This window comes from Bos taurus, chromosome 24 (genome assembly GCF_002263795.3).
Source record: "Bos taurus isolate L1 Dominette 01449 registration number 42190680 breed Hereford chromosome 24, ARS-UCD2.0, whole genome shotgun sequence".
In the NCBI taxonomy this organism is placed as follows: Eukaryota; Metazoa; Chordata; class Mammalia; order Artiodactyla; family Bovidae; genus Bos; species Bos taurus.
Window position 1 is genome coordinate 60,086,377 of NC_037351.1, and position 17,285 is coordinate 60,103,661.

Sequence of the window (17,285 nt, forward strand, 5' to 3'; positions counted from 1 at the left end):
GTCTGCGTCTCCATGCCCGTCTTCCACCGTCTCTCCGTGCCCGTCTTCCACCATCTCTCACACAGCCCTTTGAGGCACATGAACTTTAACATGCAACTTCAGGTTCAGGTTGAGAGCCATAGGTCTATCGCAGTCTGTCATACTCGTTATCTTTAGCCCAAGAGAGGTAAATCCAACCCTTTGACTTTGGCTCTGGGACGTGTTTTGAAGATTTTCAAAAGCACACAGCTCAGTTAGGTACGTCTGGCTTATGAAGACTCAGGCCTCCTTGTGTGAGATTTCTCGGACACTGTCATCAGCTCTGCATCTGCCGAGTGGAACGTGTGCTTTCCTCGGTGAAGCAAGCCCAGAGGGAAACCTGAGGACGTCTGAGGTGCAGGCTGAGGGTGGCATGAGGCCTGCCGAGCAGACTCTGGAATGGCGAGTGAGGCCAGGGATGGACTCTGACCTGCCAGGAGAGGGGAGGCCTGGGAGAGCGGAGGCCTGGGAGAGCAGGCCCAGGAGAGGGGAGGCCCAGGAGAGCAGGCCCAAGAGAGGGGAGGCCAGGGAGAGAGGAGACCTGGGAAAGGGGAGGCCAGGCAGAGCAGGCCCGGGAGAGGGGAGGCCCAGGTGCTCCAAAGCCGTGTCTTCACTCACATTCCTGAGAACCCTGTAACCAACCAGTCAGATGCCCAGGTCTCTACCATATGTATATACGACTTCACAGGTCAGATGCTCTGAAACGACTATTTGCCAAGTCACACATACTCACCTGTTTATAAAATTCATGAAGAAATGTGTCTTCACATGTCTGACAAGACGGAGATTACAGGATCTGTCTGGGAGGGGATAGGGCACTGGGGTGACCCTTGAGTGGGAGCAGCAGGGACCTCAGGCTGGGCGGCCTGGGCCACAGTCCTCTTCAGGGCTCTCCTGATCCCTCTCCAGTACTCAATTCCATCCTCCCAACCTTTAGACTGACAGGCCCAGTGCCAGCTTGGGTTCAGCAGGGGGCATGAGCTGAGCTGGAGTTCTGGTCTAGGATGTTTAGTAATGAGTCAGGAATGCCCTTGGGACCAACTCCTGTGCAAGGCAAGAGCTTCTGCAGGGCTGGACAAGAGACGTCCGCAAGTGGTGCAGACCACAGACAGCCGTGATGACGCCACCGACGCCGAGAACTAGGGCTTTCCTGAGTCGAGATGGGATGGCCAGGCCTTTATACCATTCTATCAATCGCTGGACACGGACTGTTCTGGAAGATGTGGAGACTGTGGGGAGGTGGGTCTCACCAACTGAGGCCATCCCCAGAGAGACTGGCAGGTGAGGGCATCAAGTCCTCCCCTGAAGGGGGTCTGGGCAACACTGTTTACAGCGAGCCTCTTGCTGGAAGCTTCCCCTTGGGTTCCTCATTCTTTGGGACGCTGTGAGGGTACATTTATAGATGAAGAGAGACTAAGCAAGCCCACCTCAGCCCCCTGCTGACCTCTCATGTTCCATCTTCTATATTGCTAACAGCCAGCTTCTGACAGCAGGAGTGCGCGTCTGGAGCCAGGCCCGAGAGGGGTGGGCGGTCTGTGCTGCTGGCTGGTGGGAGCGCGAACACGCGGGGGGAGACCTCCCCTCAGCACCGCGTCTCCACCCCGCCTGCGGCCCGCATCTCAGCCGTGTGCTTCACACTGCTTTCTTACCGACTTTTCCATCCTGTCATCAAGCCTGTCACAGCAACCCAGTACTTTGAAGAGCAGGTGGGAAAGGCACAATTTTGGCCACAGAGCTCAAGAAGCCGCCTCCCCACCTCCTGCTCTCCTCGGCCCCAAGCTCTGCTTCCGGTTCCTGTCTGTTCTGTAACTCTACTCTGGGGGGCCTTGTGCTCTACACTCTAGCTCCCCTTCCTGCCAAAAGTAACTGCTCTGTGACCCATTCTCTCACATTTGTTTTCCATTAACTTGAAATAATCAATGAAATGTCTGCTTACTGCCCACTAGGTACTGGTCATTTTTAAATAGAGGCCTCTCAAAGCTTTCCTGGTGGCTCAGATGGTAAAGAATCCACCTGCTAATGCAGGAGACCCAGGTTCAATCCCTGAGTTGGTAAGATCTCCTGAGAAGGGAACGGCTACCACTCTAGCATTCTAGCCTGGAGAATTCCATGGACAGAGGAGCCTGGCAAGTTATACAGTCCATGGGGTTGCAAAGAATCAGACATGACTGAGCAACCAACACTTTCACTTTCACTCTCAAAGACAGCAATCTGACCGTGAACTAGGAACCCAAAGGTGAGGCTAAGAAGGTGAGGTGCGAGGACAGAACACCAGGAAACAAGCAGGACCCTGTGGCACCCCTGAGGCCTTTCATTCAGCCTTCTGCTCTGACTGCCTAAGACGGGCCAGAGGAGGAGTGAGAATAGTGTTATTCCGACATCTAACGTCCATTTAGGTGACATCTACCCTGGGCCCGTTGACACGTGTGTGTGCTCAGTAGCTCAGTCGTGTCTGACTCTGCAACTCCATGGACTGTAGCCTGCTGGGCTCCTCCGTCCATGGGATTTCCCAGGCAGGAATACCGGAGTGGGTTGCTGTTTCTTTCTCCAGGGGATCTTCCTGACCCAGGGATCAAAACCTGCCTCTCCTGAGTCATCCCTGTTGGCAGGAGGATCGTTTACCACTGAGCCACCTGGGAAGCCCCAACAATAAACCAAACTTGAGTCTGGGCTGTGAGATGGCACAGAGCCTGCGAGGGGAGCTTCAGGATGTCCTCATTAGGTAACACAACCTGGGGTCTCATCTTCCCTGGAAGCTTTTGACTGACTCACCTGGTTTCATGTCCCTCCCTCAGCTGATCCAGACCGTGAGCGCCGTGGACCAAGACGACCCACGCAATGGCCAGCACTTCTACTATAGCCTGGCTCCTGAGGCTGCCAACAACCCCAATTTCACCGTAAGGGACAACCAAGGTAATCCGCTGGCTGCTGATGCGTCTCCACAGCGTGGGGGGGACACCGTGGGTTGCTATACCATGCACACTGTCGGAGGTCACTGGCTCCTTAATGTTAATAGCATGGAAGGCACGAATGCTCATCTGTATGATCCATTTAAAGTTTTGTTTCAGAACATCAAAGACAAAAAACGTCCTCTGCTAATTCTGAAACTTTTACGCAGTTAGTTCACACATATTTGCGCTCTGGCTCTGGGCCAGGCACGATGGAGGCTCACAGGCTAAGGGCCTCCTTCATCCCCAGAGCAGCCCTGTTTGTGCGCTCTTTACCCATGAGAAGGATTTGAGTGAGGAGACAGAAGCAGCCTAGACAGAAAAACCTGAGGGGGCGCTTCTGAGCAAGGATCAAAGGGGGAGACAGAGAAAAGCTCCCGGAACAAAAGGGAGACGGACACTGAGGGACAGAACAAAGGGCAGGTGCAGAAGCACAGTGAGCAGCTCTGGCACCGAAACCCCTTGATTACTTTGGAGTGATTCAGAAAGAACAGTCAGGTGGGGTTCCCGACTGCAGAAAGTGCTTCCCACTACAGCTCTGCTGGACTAGCATTCTACACCCCTCTGCTCCAAAAAGCATTCAGATCAGCTACGGAGTTGACAGACCAAGCACACTCTTCACTGGGCACAGATGGGAAAAGGAGCAGCTTTTGTACTCTGGCCAGAGGATTTTCAGGGAAAGGTCAGAGCAAGTGAAAAAATAACTTAAATCTGTCGAGTGAAGCCCTTCTGTTGCTAGGACTGCTACCAACTAGTCTGACCTTGGGGAGGAAGGGCATCACTTCTCTGGCTGCGTGGCTCATTTTTATTCCAATCTAAGTGAAGTGAAGTCGATCAGTCGTGTCCAACTCTTTGCGACCCCATGGACTGTAGCCTATCAGGCTCCTCTGCCCATGGGATTTTCCAGGCAAGAGTGCTGGAGTGGATTGCCATTTCCTTCTCCAGGGGATCTTCCCGACCCAGGAATCGAACCTGGGTCTCCCACATTGCAGGCAGATGCTTTACCGTCTGCGCCACCAGGGAAGCCTTTAGATTCCAATCTAAAGTGCTGTCAATTCTAACAATCTAAACACAGGGTAACAAAAGACCATGATTTAGGCACACCTAGTCTTGGCCTCAACGGTCAAAGTATTAATTCCATCCCACACGACATTCTGCTATTAAAACCTGAGGATATCAAACCTGTTTTATTCTAAATGGAAAGCACTTCTCCAAGTCATCCTTTTAAACTTCTACATAAAAAAAATTATCAAAACATTGTGATAATTCTGAAAGCAACAGTGGTGTAAATTACAACAACAGAAATGCTATAATTAAATATCCGGATATTTTTGCTGGGTCAAATTGTGAATTATTCATTTATCTACTTCTTTTGTGTTAGTTGCTCAGTTGTGTCCGACTCTTTGTGACCCCAGGAGCCCACCAGGCTCCTCTGTCATGGGATTTCCCAGGCAAGAATACTGGAGTGGGTTGCCAGCTCCTTCTCCAGAAGAATCTTCCTGACCCAGGGATCGAACCCGTCTCCTACAATGCAGCAGACTCTTTACCATCTGAGCCACTAGAGAAACTTATTTCCTTTGGAAACCCTTAAAAGGTCATTAGCCCCTTCAGAGTAGGATTTATAGTAGAAACCCTGGGCGGGAAAACAACACGTGATGCTGCTCCTTCATTTTTCTAAGTGTCGCTGCTCCCTCGCTGATATCTGTAAGATCAGCACACAGACAATAGACAGCAACTGCAAAATGCTGCACTTTTCTTCACTATGACTTTGGATACCAACTCATGGAGTCAATACCATAAAAAGATGGGCCACTGGAACATGGTGACTATAAAAACAAGGGAGTCATCTCTTGGAAGGTTTTCCAAAATGGAAATCTGCATTTTCAGCAGAGAGAATGAACTCTTAATCTCCTCATGACAATTTATCCCTCGAGTATCCTTTACTGAGGCTCATTACAAAATTGACAGATATCTGATATGGTGGATGTACTGTCAAGCCCTCCAACTCCCGTGCCTGAAACACTATTTTCACTTATGAACACAACACTACACTATCTCAAGTAAAGTCTTTCTTACTTTTTTAAATTCCCAAAGCATTGTGAAAAGGATTGAGTGTATACTTTATATTTTACTTACATTTTCCCATACTTTGCTTTATTTGCTCTTCACAATAATCCTATAAGGTCTTAAGGAAGTTACTAACACCTCTGATTGGCATGTCTCATTTGATAGATGAGGGAAGAAAGTAAACAGCCCAAGATCAGAGCGAGTAAACATTAAGATTAGGACTGGCAGTTGGGACCTCCTGTTTTAGACACACACACACACACACACACACACACACACACACACACAGAGTTTTGCGTTACTGTGGAAACAAATAATATTTCCAAATGGGTTATTCAAGTTCCAATTATAACATTCAACAAAAAATCTGCTACTATATGCCAGCCCCTTTCTAGGACCAGTCTCAGCAATGTGATACTGATCTTTTTTTCTTTAATCTTAAATAATTCTGAGATCAACAAATATATGATGCATGGGAGGCATGATGTAATACTGGTAAGAAATTCGGCTCTTCTCCAGCTTTCTAAAAATAAAATTAAAACTGTGAAGCAAAATTAATAGTTCTTAGCTATTAAATTTACAAAACAGAGAAGATCAGGTAGATTGCATGGCAGGTGGAAATACAAATATAATCTTCAGGCTGGCAACCAACTGCTATCTTTCTCCACTGAGAAGGAAATGAAAGAAAGGCGGCCTGTAAAAAGCAGATAGATATTTCAATTAGCTGAATAATTTTCAACACTGTTACAAAACTAAGTGGTTACATAACTCAATGGAAGGAGTATGTATTTGGAGTCAGAGACCAAAGTTCAAGTCGCAGCTCTGTTAGTAAACCAGTGACTTGGACCCCATTACATGATCTCTCCAGCCCTTAACTCTCAGTGTGACAGGGTGAGATCACCATTATTTCCCCAAGTGGTGCTAAAGAGGAAACGAGCTGCTGCATGCGAAGTCTAAATACCGTGAATATAAGCACTCAAGAATCAACTACTCTCATGAAAACACGGCGGGAGGAAGAGGTGGAAAATTAAGGAAGAATGTCTTAGAATAGGCTCGCTAGGCTGTGGAAACAAAAGGCACCAAAGTCTCAGTGGCTTAACTCAACTAAAGTTAACTTCTTGCTCACACAAGCCGACTGCGGGTCTGGCGATGCAGGACAGCTGTCCATGTGCAGGCGGCCCAGGCTGCCTGGCTCTGCATCTAGCGTGCTCTCACACACTACACCGAGGCAAGAGATGGCCAGAATCACACCGGCTGGTACACACTGCTGCCCGGAAGGGACGCGGAACACCTTGCTCATTCCCATCGTCAAAAGCGAATCATATACAAATACCCAAAGTCAAGAGCGTAGAAAAGTATATCCTTTATTATGTAAGAAATACTGATACTGATATTAGTAACGTTTCCTTTGATTAGGCTCTCAGAATTTTTTGTGAAGTTCTAGACTCCTCCCTGTAAAATGTGAAATGCATCCAGAGAACCTTCTATATTGCTGATGTTGGCTTTGAGAGTCACTGCTTATATGTCCTTCCACATCTCAAACTTTTCCTCTGCTGAAAAAAGACACCAGCTTTGCAAAAATCCACTCAAGAAAACTTGAGAACACAGATTAAAAAATAAAAGATCCTAAAACATTACATTGCTGCTGCTGCTAAGTCGCTTCAGTCGTGTCCGACTCTGTGCAACCCCAGAGACGGCAGCCCATCAAGCTCCCCCGTCCCTGGGATTCTCCAGGCAAGAACACTGGAGTGGGTTGTCATTTCCTTCTCCAATGCATGAAAGTGAAAAGTGAAAGGGAAGTCGCTCAGTCATGTCCGACTCCTAGTGACCCCATGGACTGCAGCCTACCAGGCTCCTCCGTCCATGGGATTTTCCAGGCAAGAGTACTGCAGTGGGGTGCCATTACCTCCTCTGAAAACATTACATTAAGCAAATGTAAATATGCACACACATACCAGCTTTGTAAAAACATACCAAACAAGCTGGCTAATCCTCTTTAAAACTGGGGGGGGAAACCAGTATTGAATTTTCACCAAATTCATATGAATTGCTTAAACTCAGACCACCAAGTAGTGGGAAATAACAGGGTGTGTCATATGATTAGGGGATTTCAAATAAGCTTCTGCTAAACGATCAAGTTCATCAGAAAGCACAGGAACTGGTGACTGCATTTCAAAGGCATAAAAGAAAATAGCCAAAGACAGGAATTCCAGCCGTAGTGGCAGAAAGCAGCAGTCTGCCAGAGCCACGAGGGCTCCTCCGCAGTCTCTTCCTGGAGGCACAAAGGCAGCAGCGGGGGCCCTGCAAAGCCGCTGAGTGAGAACAAACGGGGGCCACAAGTCACCGGTGACTGTTCACGTCTGTCGAGCTTTCCCAGGGACATCTCAGTTAGATCTGGAGCCTAACAGTTCGCCCTGGGCACTTTATGTCACAAAGGCGAAGACAAGCTCTCAAAAAGGGTTTCTCTCCTAGGCCTCAGGGTTTTGCCTAGAAGCAAGCAAAAATCTTGGTTTCTGAACCCAACTGCTGATCCTGACAAATATGAGCGGCCGCAGCGGACCCCCTCCAGGGAATGCTGTCCCTTCTCCTGCCTTCCCCACCGAGTTCCTGCCCCTTGCTTTCCCCAATCCCTGAAATTAACTCTCTCCGTGGTTCTTCCTTTCCACTCCCTTCCCTTTTTCCGTTTTCCCTTTCCAATCCGGAATCCTTGTCTGCTCCAGATAACACCGCCCGGATTCTGACCAGGAGGTCAGGCTTTCGGCAGCAGGAGCAGAGTGTCTTCTACCTGCCCATCCTGATCTCGGACGGTGGGCAGCCAGTGCTCAGCAGCACAGGCACGCTGACCATCCAGGTGTGCGGCTGTGACGACGAGGGCCACGTGCTGTCCTGCAGCCCCGAGGCCTACATGCTCCCGGTGAGCCTCAGCCGTGGCGCGCTCATCGCCATCCTGGCCTGCGTCTTCGTCCTCCTGGGTGAGTGAGCGGCTCCTCCCCATGCTGGGGGGACCTGCACGTGCTGCCCTAGACAGCATCCGGTCGGCGTCCTAACTCAGCCAGCCAGGACTGGTTTTCCACACAGGGCTGATTGCAAGGGTGGAGGAGCAAGGCTGGGTAAAAGGAAAGAGAGGGAAGACTGTCCCTTCCTTCAAGGCCAGATCAAAGCACACATTTTTATCAAGCACTTATTAGAGCCAGGCTGCCATTCTAGATGCTGGGATCAGTAAGGCAGAAATGTCCCAGCCTTCACAGAGCTTACTTCGAAACAAAGCAAGTCATTCTGACACCATAGAACCTACGTGGTAAGTTTTGGACAGGAAGTGATGATCACCTCTCCTAGCGCCCTCCTCTCAGATATGGAACAGCTATTACAAATCACAGACAGGCAGTGACAGGCCCAAGCCAAATCTCAGGGGCAGAGCCAGGAAAGGCAGGCAGGCCCCACACTGCACATTCTTGCACCTGAGCAGTGCAACCCTTCTCCCGAACGTTCACCCCCAGCTCCCGGAGGTGGTGAGTGTTACACAGAAGGAGGGAGGGACCTGGAGTCCTGAGAGCAGAGGAGACAGGGCTGGGTGTCATTTTAAGTGGGCAGGCAGGGAAGCCCTCAGTGGTAAGAGAACCTTCGAGCAGAGAGCTGAATGAAGCGACAGACTGAACCACACGGACAGCTGGGCGTCCGGGTAAGCTGCTTGGGGGCCTCAGCACGTGACCCAGACGGGCCTCCTGCCAGGGCCGGTGCTCCTCTGCTGGTGAAGCAGAGAGACGTGATGACGGGCCAGTGGGCGGGCACAGCTGGGACGGGTCTTCCTCATCTAGAGTCTCACTGCCTGCAAGGCGGCCACCCAGCGCCCTTGTACCTAAGGCCACCCGTGCTGCCATTCTCAACATGCACACTCAAAAGCAGACAGTAAAACGCCTAAGCCAACTCCTGAAACCAAGAAAATATCTGCACTCAGCTCCCACCTCTTCTAATTCATAGCATACATATTGTGCTTAGAGAAAAGCAGCCCTAGTAAGCACTATTATTATTCAATTCGGAAGAAATCCTAGAATTCTATAAGGGAAAAGAGGAAAGCACTGGGGATTTAAATTAGAATTTAAGCCCTGATCTTAAGTTTACCTTCACACCCAGAGACTGAGTCAGACCAGAGAAAGGTCCGACTGTAAAACGGCAGTGCCTGACTGCATTTCTAGGAGGTCTGCTGAGCATGCTTCTCAAAAACATTTTAAAGTACAACACGTGGCTCACTTTTGTTGTCTCAGCTCAGTGCTACGGGAAGGGAGATAACAGTATAAAGAAGTTGCCTTTCTGAGTCCTTGAATCCCTGGATCAGAGAGAACTTAGGTTTCTGGTCCCTTTGTACATTGATAAATAAATCCCTCCTGCAATTCCCTGAGTGTCCAGAAGGTGGCACTGGGGGTCCTTGAGGGCATAACGGGATAACCTGCAAGAGGCCCTTGAAGAAACCTGCTCCTAGGAGAAATTTCCAGTTTGGCTGTCCTTACTTCTGTCTTTGGGAAATGTCTACATGATAAATTCACTCTATCCCACAAACAGTAGAAGGAACCACCGTTACAGAGAGACTGACTTAGAGACTGGCACAAAGAGGCGCCCAGGCCAGCAGTGGTATGCAAGGGGCGATTTATCCGGTGGCTCCCAAACCCACTATGGCTTGTCTTTTGAACTGTATGTAAAAGACAGACAGTTTTCAGTACCTAAACGGAGCAAGGCTGTCCTAAAATCCTCATACTCAGACACTTTTTTCTAAAACTGCACATTTCACATTAAATATAGTTCATAAAACTAAGACAATTACAGTTGATTTGTCAAAAAATACATTTTGTGGACAAGTATATAAGCATATTAATTTTGACTATATTTTTTTCATGTTTCAAATATGTATCTAGCTCCTAGAAAATCTCATAGGCACTGAGCCTATAGATCCTAAATAATAAACACCCCTAGAACCAATTCTCTTCTGTTAGGGAAGCCTTTCAGCTGAATAGGGTCATTTTCCCCAAAATTTGATTTTAGGGGGTTATATAATACTTATTCGGAGAAGGCGATGGCACCCCACTCCAGTACTCTTGCCTGGAGAATCCCATGGGTGGAGGAGCCTGGTGGGCTGCAGTCCATGGGGCCGCTAAGAGTCGGACATGACTGAGCGACTTCACTTTCACTTTTCACTCTCATGCATTGGAGAAGGAAATGGCAACCCACTCCAGTGTTCTTGCCTGGAGAACCCCAGGGACGGGGGAGCCTGGTGGGCTGCCATCTATGGGGTTGCACAGAGTCGGACACGACTGAAGCGACTTAGCAGCAGCAGCAGCAGCAGAATACTTATTACTTAAATCAGTGACAGTGTCAGTCACTCAGTCCCGTCCGACTTTCTGTGACCTCATGGCATGTAGCCAGCCAAGCTTCTCTGTCCAAGGGATTCTCCAGGCAAGAATTCTGGAGTGGGCTGCCATTCCCGACTCCAGGGGATCTTCCTGACCCAGGGATCGAACCAGGGTCTCCTGCATTACAGGTGCATTCTTTACCTTCTGAGCCACTTAAATCAGATTACCTAAAAAATAAGGCATGCAGCAATCTTTATTTTTTTAAGAGCTCTATAAAGTCCCTAATTCTCTACTGGAAATTTCTACTGGCAAAAATTCTGGCAATACCAGAATTCTTCCCAGCAGAAACTTCAGAGATTTTTCTAATTTTGCTTCCCAGCATTTCCTGAAATCCTACACCTATCACCCCAGTGTCACTGGTGTGAAGGCTTTCCCAGTGCACCAGGAAGAATGAACTGGTCCCGCTTCTGCGTTCTCTGCGAAACTCGTGTAGCTCTATGATCGTCCTTATCACTGCCTGACTGATATTAATCATTAACGTCTATCATCTCCTTAGATTGCCAGCCTATAAAAAAAGAAATCATGTCATATTCAACTTTGCTTCAGATAATTCCCCCAAATACTGCAGTTTAGTAACTGTTCACTGAATCCCACAAACACAGCAAGTTCACTTACAGTCCCATTTTGCCAACCTGCATCCATCCATCCAAACACACCCCAACCACCACAGCCCACTTCAAGCCACCACTTCCTTAAAGTCCTATGAGCCCATTTTTCCAAAATCCCACAGTTCTGTAGGCTGGGTTACAGCACAGAGATAACACACAAGAGCTTTTAACTGTTTCCTGTGCGTGCATTTTGTCACCCAAGCTACACAGGGAAACATCATGTATTAACGTTATTAACTGCAATTCACATTCCACATTCAGGTTTTAATAACCATTACTGTGATTTCCTTTAGTCCATAATCTTAACGGGCATATGACTGTACTCCATTTCCCTCCCTTGGATAAACCGGGGTCTTATTGTGCAGTGTTGTCAAGCTGTCACTGTTCACCAGCTGTAACAAAGCACACCAGAAAAAAAAAATCAATAGCGGTTCTACAGCCAAAACCTCAAGACACTTCCTGGAAAACATTTTCAGTCACAGAGATAAACAGTTCAATGGGCTTATCTCTATCTCTCCTTTAAACCCCACTGAACACATACTCCGGGGAAAAAAAAAAAAAAAAAACATTTGTTGGGATAAAATTTTATCCACACCTGCAAGGGCACATCTAACAGTGTGGTGCTTCTTTGATAACATGATGAATTACATAAAATGTCACTGCTCACTCCCTCTCTTCCATGAACATCCTTAGATCCGGAAAGTCACAACCATCTCTCTAAAGAAGGCTTTTCTGAGGAATCCAATTTAACTGGACAATGCCAGTCATTTATGCACTCTTATTTTTTGGACAAAAACATGAAAAGACAAAGACTTTGGCTCATACTTAGCATATGTATCTATATGCATTTGCATCACTACACGATCGCAGCTGACCCCTGAACAATGGTGGGGTGGCGTGAGGGGTGCAGCCCTGCCCTGCAGCGGTGTATAGTTTAACAGCTGGCCCACAGTATCCACCTTTCAGCATCTGCGGCAACCAAGCCCAAGTACTGTACCGTGTAACTACCGGGCAAAAAAGAATCCACAATGAAGTGGACTCCAGTAGTCCAAATCCATGTTGCTCAAGAGTCAACAGTATATTTAGAGTAGAATCCTATAGAGACGCCAATGTAAAAAAAGGCAGGATTTCACCTACAGAGTAAGGTTTTCACATTGCAATAAGAGAAATACTTACGCGTCCTTACCTAGTCAGAAGACATCACCTAATCCTTAAGCATATACTCCATGGCAGGCCACTGGGCTTTGTGCCTGGTTAGAGACGTTACACTTGGGTGGCGGGGTGTAGACACCCACACGCATTTCACTGCGATAAAGTAAGGCAGAGACCAGGGGGTGCTGGTGGTAAAGAACCCACCTGCCAATGCAGGAGACTTAGGTTCAATCCCTGGGTGGGGAAGATCCCCTGGAGAAGGGAATGGCACTCCACTCCAGTATCCTTGGCCTGGAGAATCCCATGGAAAAAGAGGCCTGAGGGGCTACAGTCCATGGGGTCGCAAGAGTCGCACTTGACTGAGAGCTACTATCACTTTCACGTCTACTTGAACCACCTGGAATTTCATATCAGTAAGGTTCAGCAAGGTCTCCGCTCAGGCGGCAGGCAGAGTGAGACCAGGGTGCCCGTGAGGTGACGCCCAAACCCCGCCTCGCCCCCGCACGAGCCTCCCCAACCCCCACCCGGAGCCTACCCCCCCACACACCACCCCCCCCCCGAGCCTCCCACCCCGCCAAGCTTCCCCAACCCTCCCACCCCCCACGAGCCTCCCCACCCCACCCAGAGCCTCCCCACCTCGCCCCGAGCCTCCCACCCCCCACGAGCCTCCCCAACCCCCCCAGCCTCCCCACTGCCCCCCCCACGCCCCGAGCGTCCCCACACACCACCCCCCAACCTCCGCAACCCCCTAGCCCCCAGCCTCCCCCCACCCAGGGCTCGCGCGGCCCTCCCGCCCACACGGCCCCTCTGTGCCCGCAGTGCTGGTGCTGCTCATCCTGTCCCTGCGGAGGCACCGGAAGCAGCCCTACATCCTCGACGACGAGGAGAACATTCACGAGAACATCGTGCGCTACGACGACGAGGGCGGCGGCGAGGAGGACACCGAGGCCTTCGACATCGCGGCCATGTGGAACCCCCGCGAGGCGCAGGCGGCCGGCGCGCCCAAGACGCGGCAGGACATGCTGCCCGAGATCGAGAGCCTCTCGCGCTACGTGCCCCAGACGTGCGCCGTCAGCAGCACCGTGCACAGCTACGTGCTGGCCAAGCTCTACGAGGCCGACATGGACCTGTGGGCCCCGCCCTTCGACTCCCTGCAGACCTACATGTTCGAGGGCGACGGCTCGGTCGCCGGCTCGCTCAGCTCCCTGCAGTCGGCCACGTCGGACTCGGAGCAGAGCTTCGACTTCCTCACGGACTGGGGGCCCCGCTTCCGGAAGCTGGCGGAGCTCTACGGGGCGTCGGAGGGGCCCGCGCCCCTGTGGTGACGGAAGCCGGGAGGCGGGCGCGCGGCCAAAACCGGCCGTTCTGGGCGGCGGCTTCGCGGAAGAGGCACCCCGTCCACGGGAGCGACGGCGTGCGGACGAGCGCGGCCGGGGGCTCGCGGAGCTCTCTCTGGATCAGCTTTACTCGGTGAGATTAAGCTACATCCTCAAAAGGAAACACAGGAAGAGGGGGGCAGAACCGCCAACGACGTTTATTTTATTTTATTTTTAAATTTTTGTGATCCTGTATCCCAAGGTGTGGAGTCTGAGGTTAGGTATGGCGGGCTTGGCTTGTCTCCGCCACTCACGAAGGCTTTTGTCTTCGTTGCCACCTCAGAGAGGCTGAGTCTTTCAGTGCAGAGGTGGCCGTTGAAAACTGTTCTAATCTCCTGTTTGGGGGCTTTTTTTTTAAGTTTTGTTCTATTCTCTCCATGTATGGATTTGGCGGGCACATCACACTGCACAAACCAACCCACACAAAAGAACACTGAAAGTGATTCCTCGGTGAGATGAACCTCACTTGTTCTGGGCTGGATGGAATCTCTTTCCGTCCTTTTAAGACCAGGTTAAGGCCTAATTGGCATTGCATGAGGGGGATGGGGGGGTGGGAGAAGGAAGAGGCATTGACTTTAAGCTCAAGTTGAATGGCTGAACCAAGAGCTGTTGGCGTCACAGCCAATCCACCTCCATCGAGTGAGAGCGCTCTTGTTCCCTCAGCTCTTTAACTGTGCCCCTGCAAAACTGTTGGGAAGGAAACCAGAAAAGCTGCCTCTTTTGCACTGTAGATGTCTCTTCCACGTGCCAAATGTGACGATTAGATGCTACGAAATGAAAGCCAAATAAAAAGAAGTATCTGATAAAAGCATGGGTTAGCGGGCTTTCCTAATCTGTGTGAGGTCAATCCAAGGGATGTTTACATACTGTAGATAACCTACTTGAACACAAATCAGTATTATAGAGAGTAAATGGATGTAAGAAAATTACATGTATAAGTTTTGTATATTTGTTAATAAATTTGGTAATAAATATGATGTACTGTATCTCAGTACCTTTAGCGCTTCTTTTAATAAAAGTTAAATAGAAGGGAAAGTCTGTTGCACATTTAATTGCTGAGCAGGTAAGAGATGGTTTTGTGATCCTGACCTAGTCTGAGGTTCTTGCAGCTGGAGCTGATTCATAAGGCAAAGGCCAAAGCACCGAAGTATGAGGCTGTGTGTTGTTTTGGTCATTGATCAAATGAATGTATGCTTTAAACTGTGACCCTGTTAAGATTTTCATGAATTGTCATTTCCCCATCTCTTAAAAGACCAAAGGATGGTTTGATAACAGCAACAACACAGTACTGAGTTTAGCCCATATTTTTTCATCTCCTGAGAGGGTGTTGCAGGTAGCCACCAGACATGCTATTTTCATCTGTTTTGTTGGCAAATCAAATAGCTACCAAAAATACATAACAAATATGTGCATCTTGTCGATACTAGATGGGCTCAAAGAAGGCTGCAGCCATATTTATATATGTTTCCTAACAAGGGGTACATAGTAAGTGCTTAATGGGTACATGATGAAAGGGATCTCTTTCTTTGACATCCTGTCATTCAAGGATATTTTACACAATTATCCTCACCACTGGGAACAAATTGTGAATGAAAATAGTTTGAGTGTCTTAGGTCTACATTCTCAACTTTTGACGTGTGTCAGGGTCATTTGGAACATAATCACTTGTTACACTGTACCTTGTTGGGTCTTTGCCCACAGAGTTTCTCATTCAGTAGATCTGGGGAAATCTGCGTTTTTTAAGCTATCTGTTTGTGGCCACATGGCATGCAGGATCTTAGTTCCCCTACCAGGGATTGAACCGGTGTCCCCTGCAATAGAAGCACTGAGTCTTAACCACTGGACCGCCAGGGAAGTCCCACGATTTGCATTTGTCATAAGCTCCTCAAGTCACACTGGTGCTGCTGGTCCAGGCAGGGACCCCACTTTGAGAGCATCTGGGGTATGGTTTCTCTTTGTCAAATATATGATGAAGATTGGCTTGTCAGTCCACTTGTACTGGGGCCCACACCATCAGTAGAGTCATGTTGTCCAGGCTGTGCTTCATTCTTTGCTATGTGGTGCACTGAGACAGTGTTAGCATCACTGACTCAGTAGACGTGAGTCTGAGCAAACTCTGGGGGCTGGTGGCGGACAGAGGATCCTGAGATGCTACAGTCCACAGGGCCACAAAGAGTTGGACCTGCCTCAGCGCCCGCACACCACCACTAAGGCAAATTCTCATGCCAGCGTTCAGCATATTGGCCCTTTCCTGCATGAAAGGCAGGTCTTATACATCCTGTCTGAGGGTAAAGTGTGATGTAAAAATAAATAAACTTAGCAAAGAAAAAGCAAGAGCTTGAGTCCAAACAAGGCTTTGCAACATACCGGTTACGTGAATATGGGCAAATTAACCCCTATAACATTCTTTTCTATTGCTAGCCCTGAGGGTAATTTTTTGACCATCTCACGAGTGTTTTAAAAACTGAGAACAGCTGTCTGACCACAGGGGGTTATCATGCCTCACATCCTGCAAATGTGGTCCACCATGATACTGGGCATGAAGTGGTTCAGCAGAAGCTCCTGGAGCTTCTGGTTCCTGGGAGGATGTTTAATGGTGTGATATAGGAAGTGTCTCAGAGAAGGCAGTGGCACCCCACTCCAGTACTCTTGCCTGAAGAATCCCATGGACGGAGGAGCCTGGTAGGCTGCAGTCCATGGGGTCGCTAGGAGTCGGACACGACTGAGCAAATTCACTTTCACTTTTCACTTTCATGCACTGGAGAAGGAAATGGCAACCTACTCCAGTGTTCTTGCCTGGAGAATCCCAGGGACAGGGGAGCCTGGTGGGCTGCCGTCTATGGGGTCGCACAGAGTCGGACACGACTGAAGCGACTTAGCAGCATATGTAATGCAAAGTCCCTTTGCTGTTCACGTGAAACTCACAACATTGTTTATCAGCTGTACCCCAATACAAAATAGAAAGTTAGAACAGAAAAAGCAGAATATCCCAACATGGCAGATAGCAAAGACAGAGAAGGAAGTAGTTTACACAAGAAAGAAGCTATAAATCCTGAAAACAAAATTCAGACAAGCCAAAATCAGAATAGGCACATTGACTAAATTGTTACTAGTTTACTGGAGATTCAGAACTAAATCTTGATGTCAGAATCTTCAGTATTTCCTTTCTAGTGCCTGAACTACATGAGCCTTGGATACACTTTACAAGTAGTTCTTTTTGCAGATGGACTCATTCTCAAATCCATTTGTCATCTTCACAACAATTAAAGAACTCTCAAGATACTTTTATGTGTAAATACCTCAATTTGGGAGACTTCTGCTTGACCCTAAGGGTCAATGTTCTGGTACAGGGAGTAGACAAAATTAAATCAAGAAATCTTTGTAAAATGATCTACTAATGAGATGTATCTGTCTCTTGTGCCTGTTGTGCAAAAATTGTAAGTACTAATTTATAGTACCACATCAACCAAAACCACAATTTTTCTTAAATCTTTCCTCCTGGGAAAGGAAGCTTGCAAATCCTACCCCATGAGTTTGGTCCATACTCTCTATTTGTAAGGACTGCCAGATAACTGATGATGAGGCTGTTCCTTACACTCCAGGCTTTTAATTGCTGTGGTCACCTTCCTGGTACCTATGATGATAAGGGCTACTTTACATCCCAAAAAACTTTAGGGCACTTTACTGAAAGGACCCACTTTCAAAAGCTAGTGA

General features: G+C 48.6%; 1 protein-coding gene across 3 annotated transcripts in view; it reads left to right on the forward strand.

Annotated features, from left to right (window-relative positions):
- The window catches only part of CDH20 (cadherin 20), a 213,135-nt gene extending 198,529 nt beyond the window's left edge, over positions 1 to 14,606 (forward strand). For 2 of the 3 annotated variants that reach the window (XM_024984370.2, XM_059880947.1), the window contains exons 10-12: positions 2,814 to 2,931; positions 7,754 to 8,005; positions 13,015 to 14,606. In XM_024984370.2, coding sequence (XP_024840138.1) covers positions 2,814 to 2,931; positions 7,754 to 8,005; positions 13,015 to 13,520 — 876 coding nt within the window. In that variant the 3' untranslated portion in view covers positions 13,521 to 14,606. The remainder of the gene's footprint in view (positions 1 to 2,813; positions 2,932 to 7,753; positions 8,006 to 13,014) is intronic. The other variant, NM_001192135.1, reaches the window with a different exon arrangement.
- Positions 14,607 to 17,285: the final 2,679 nt, after the last annotated feature.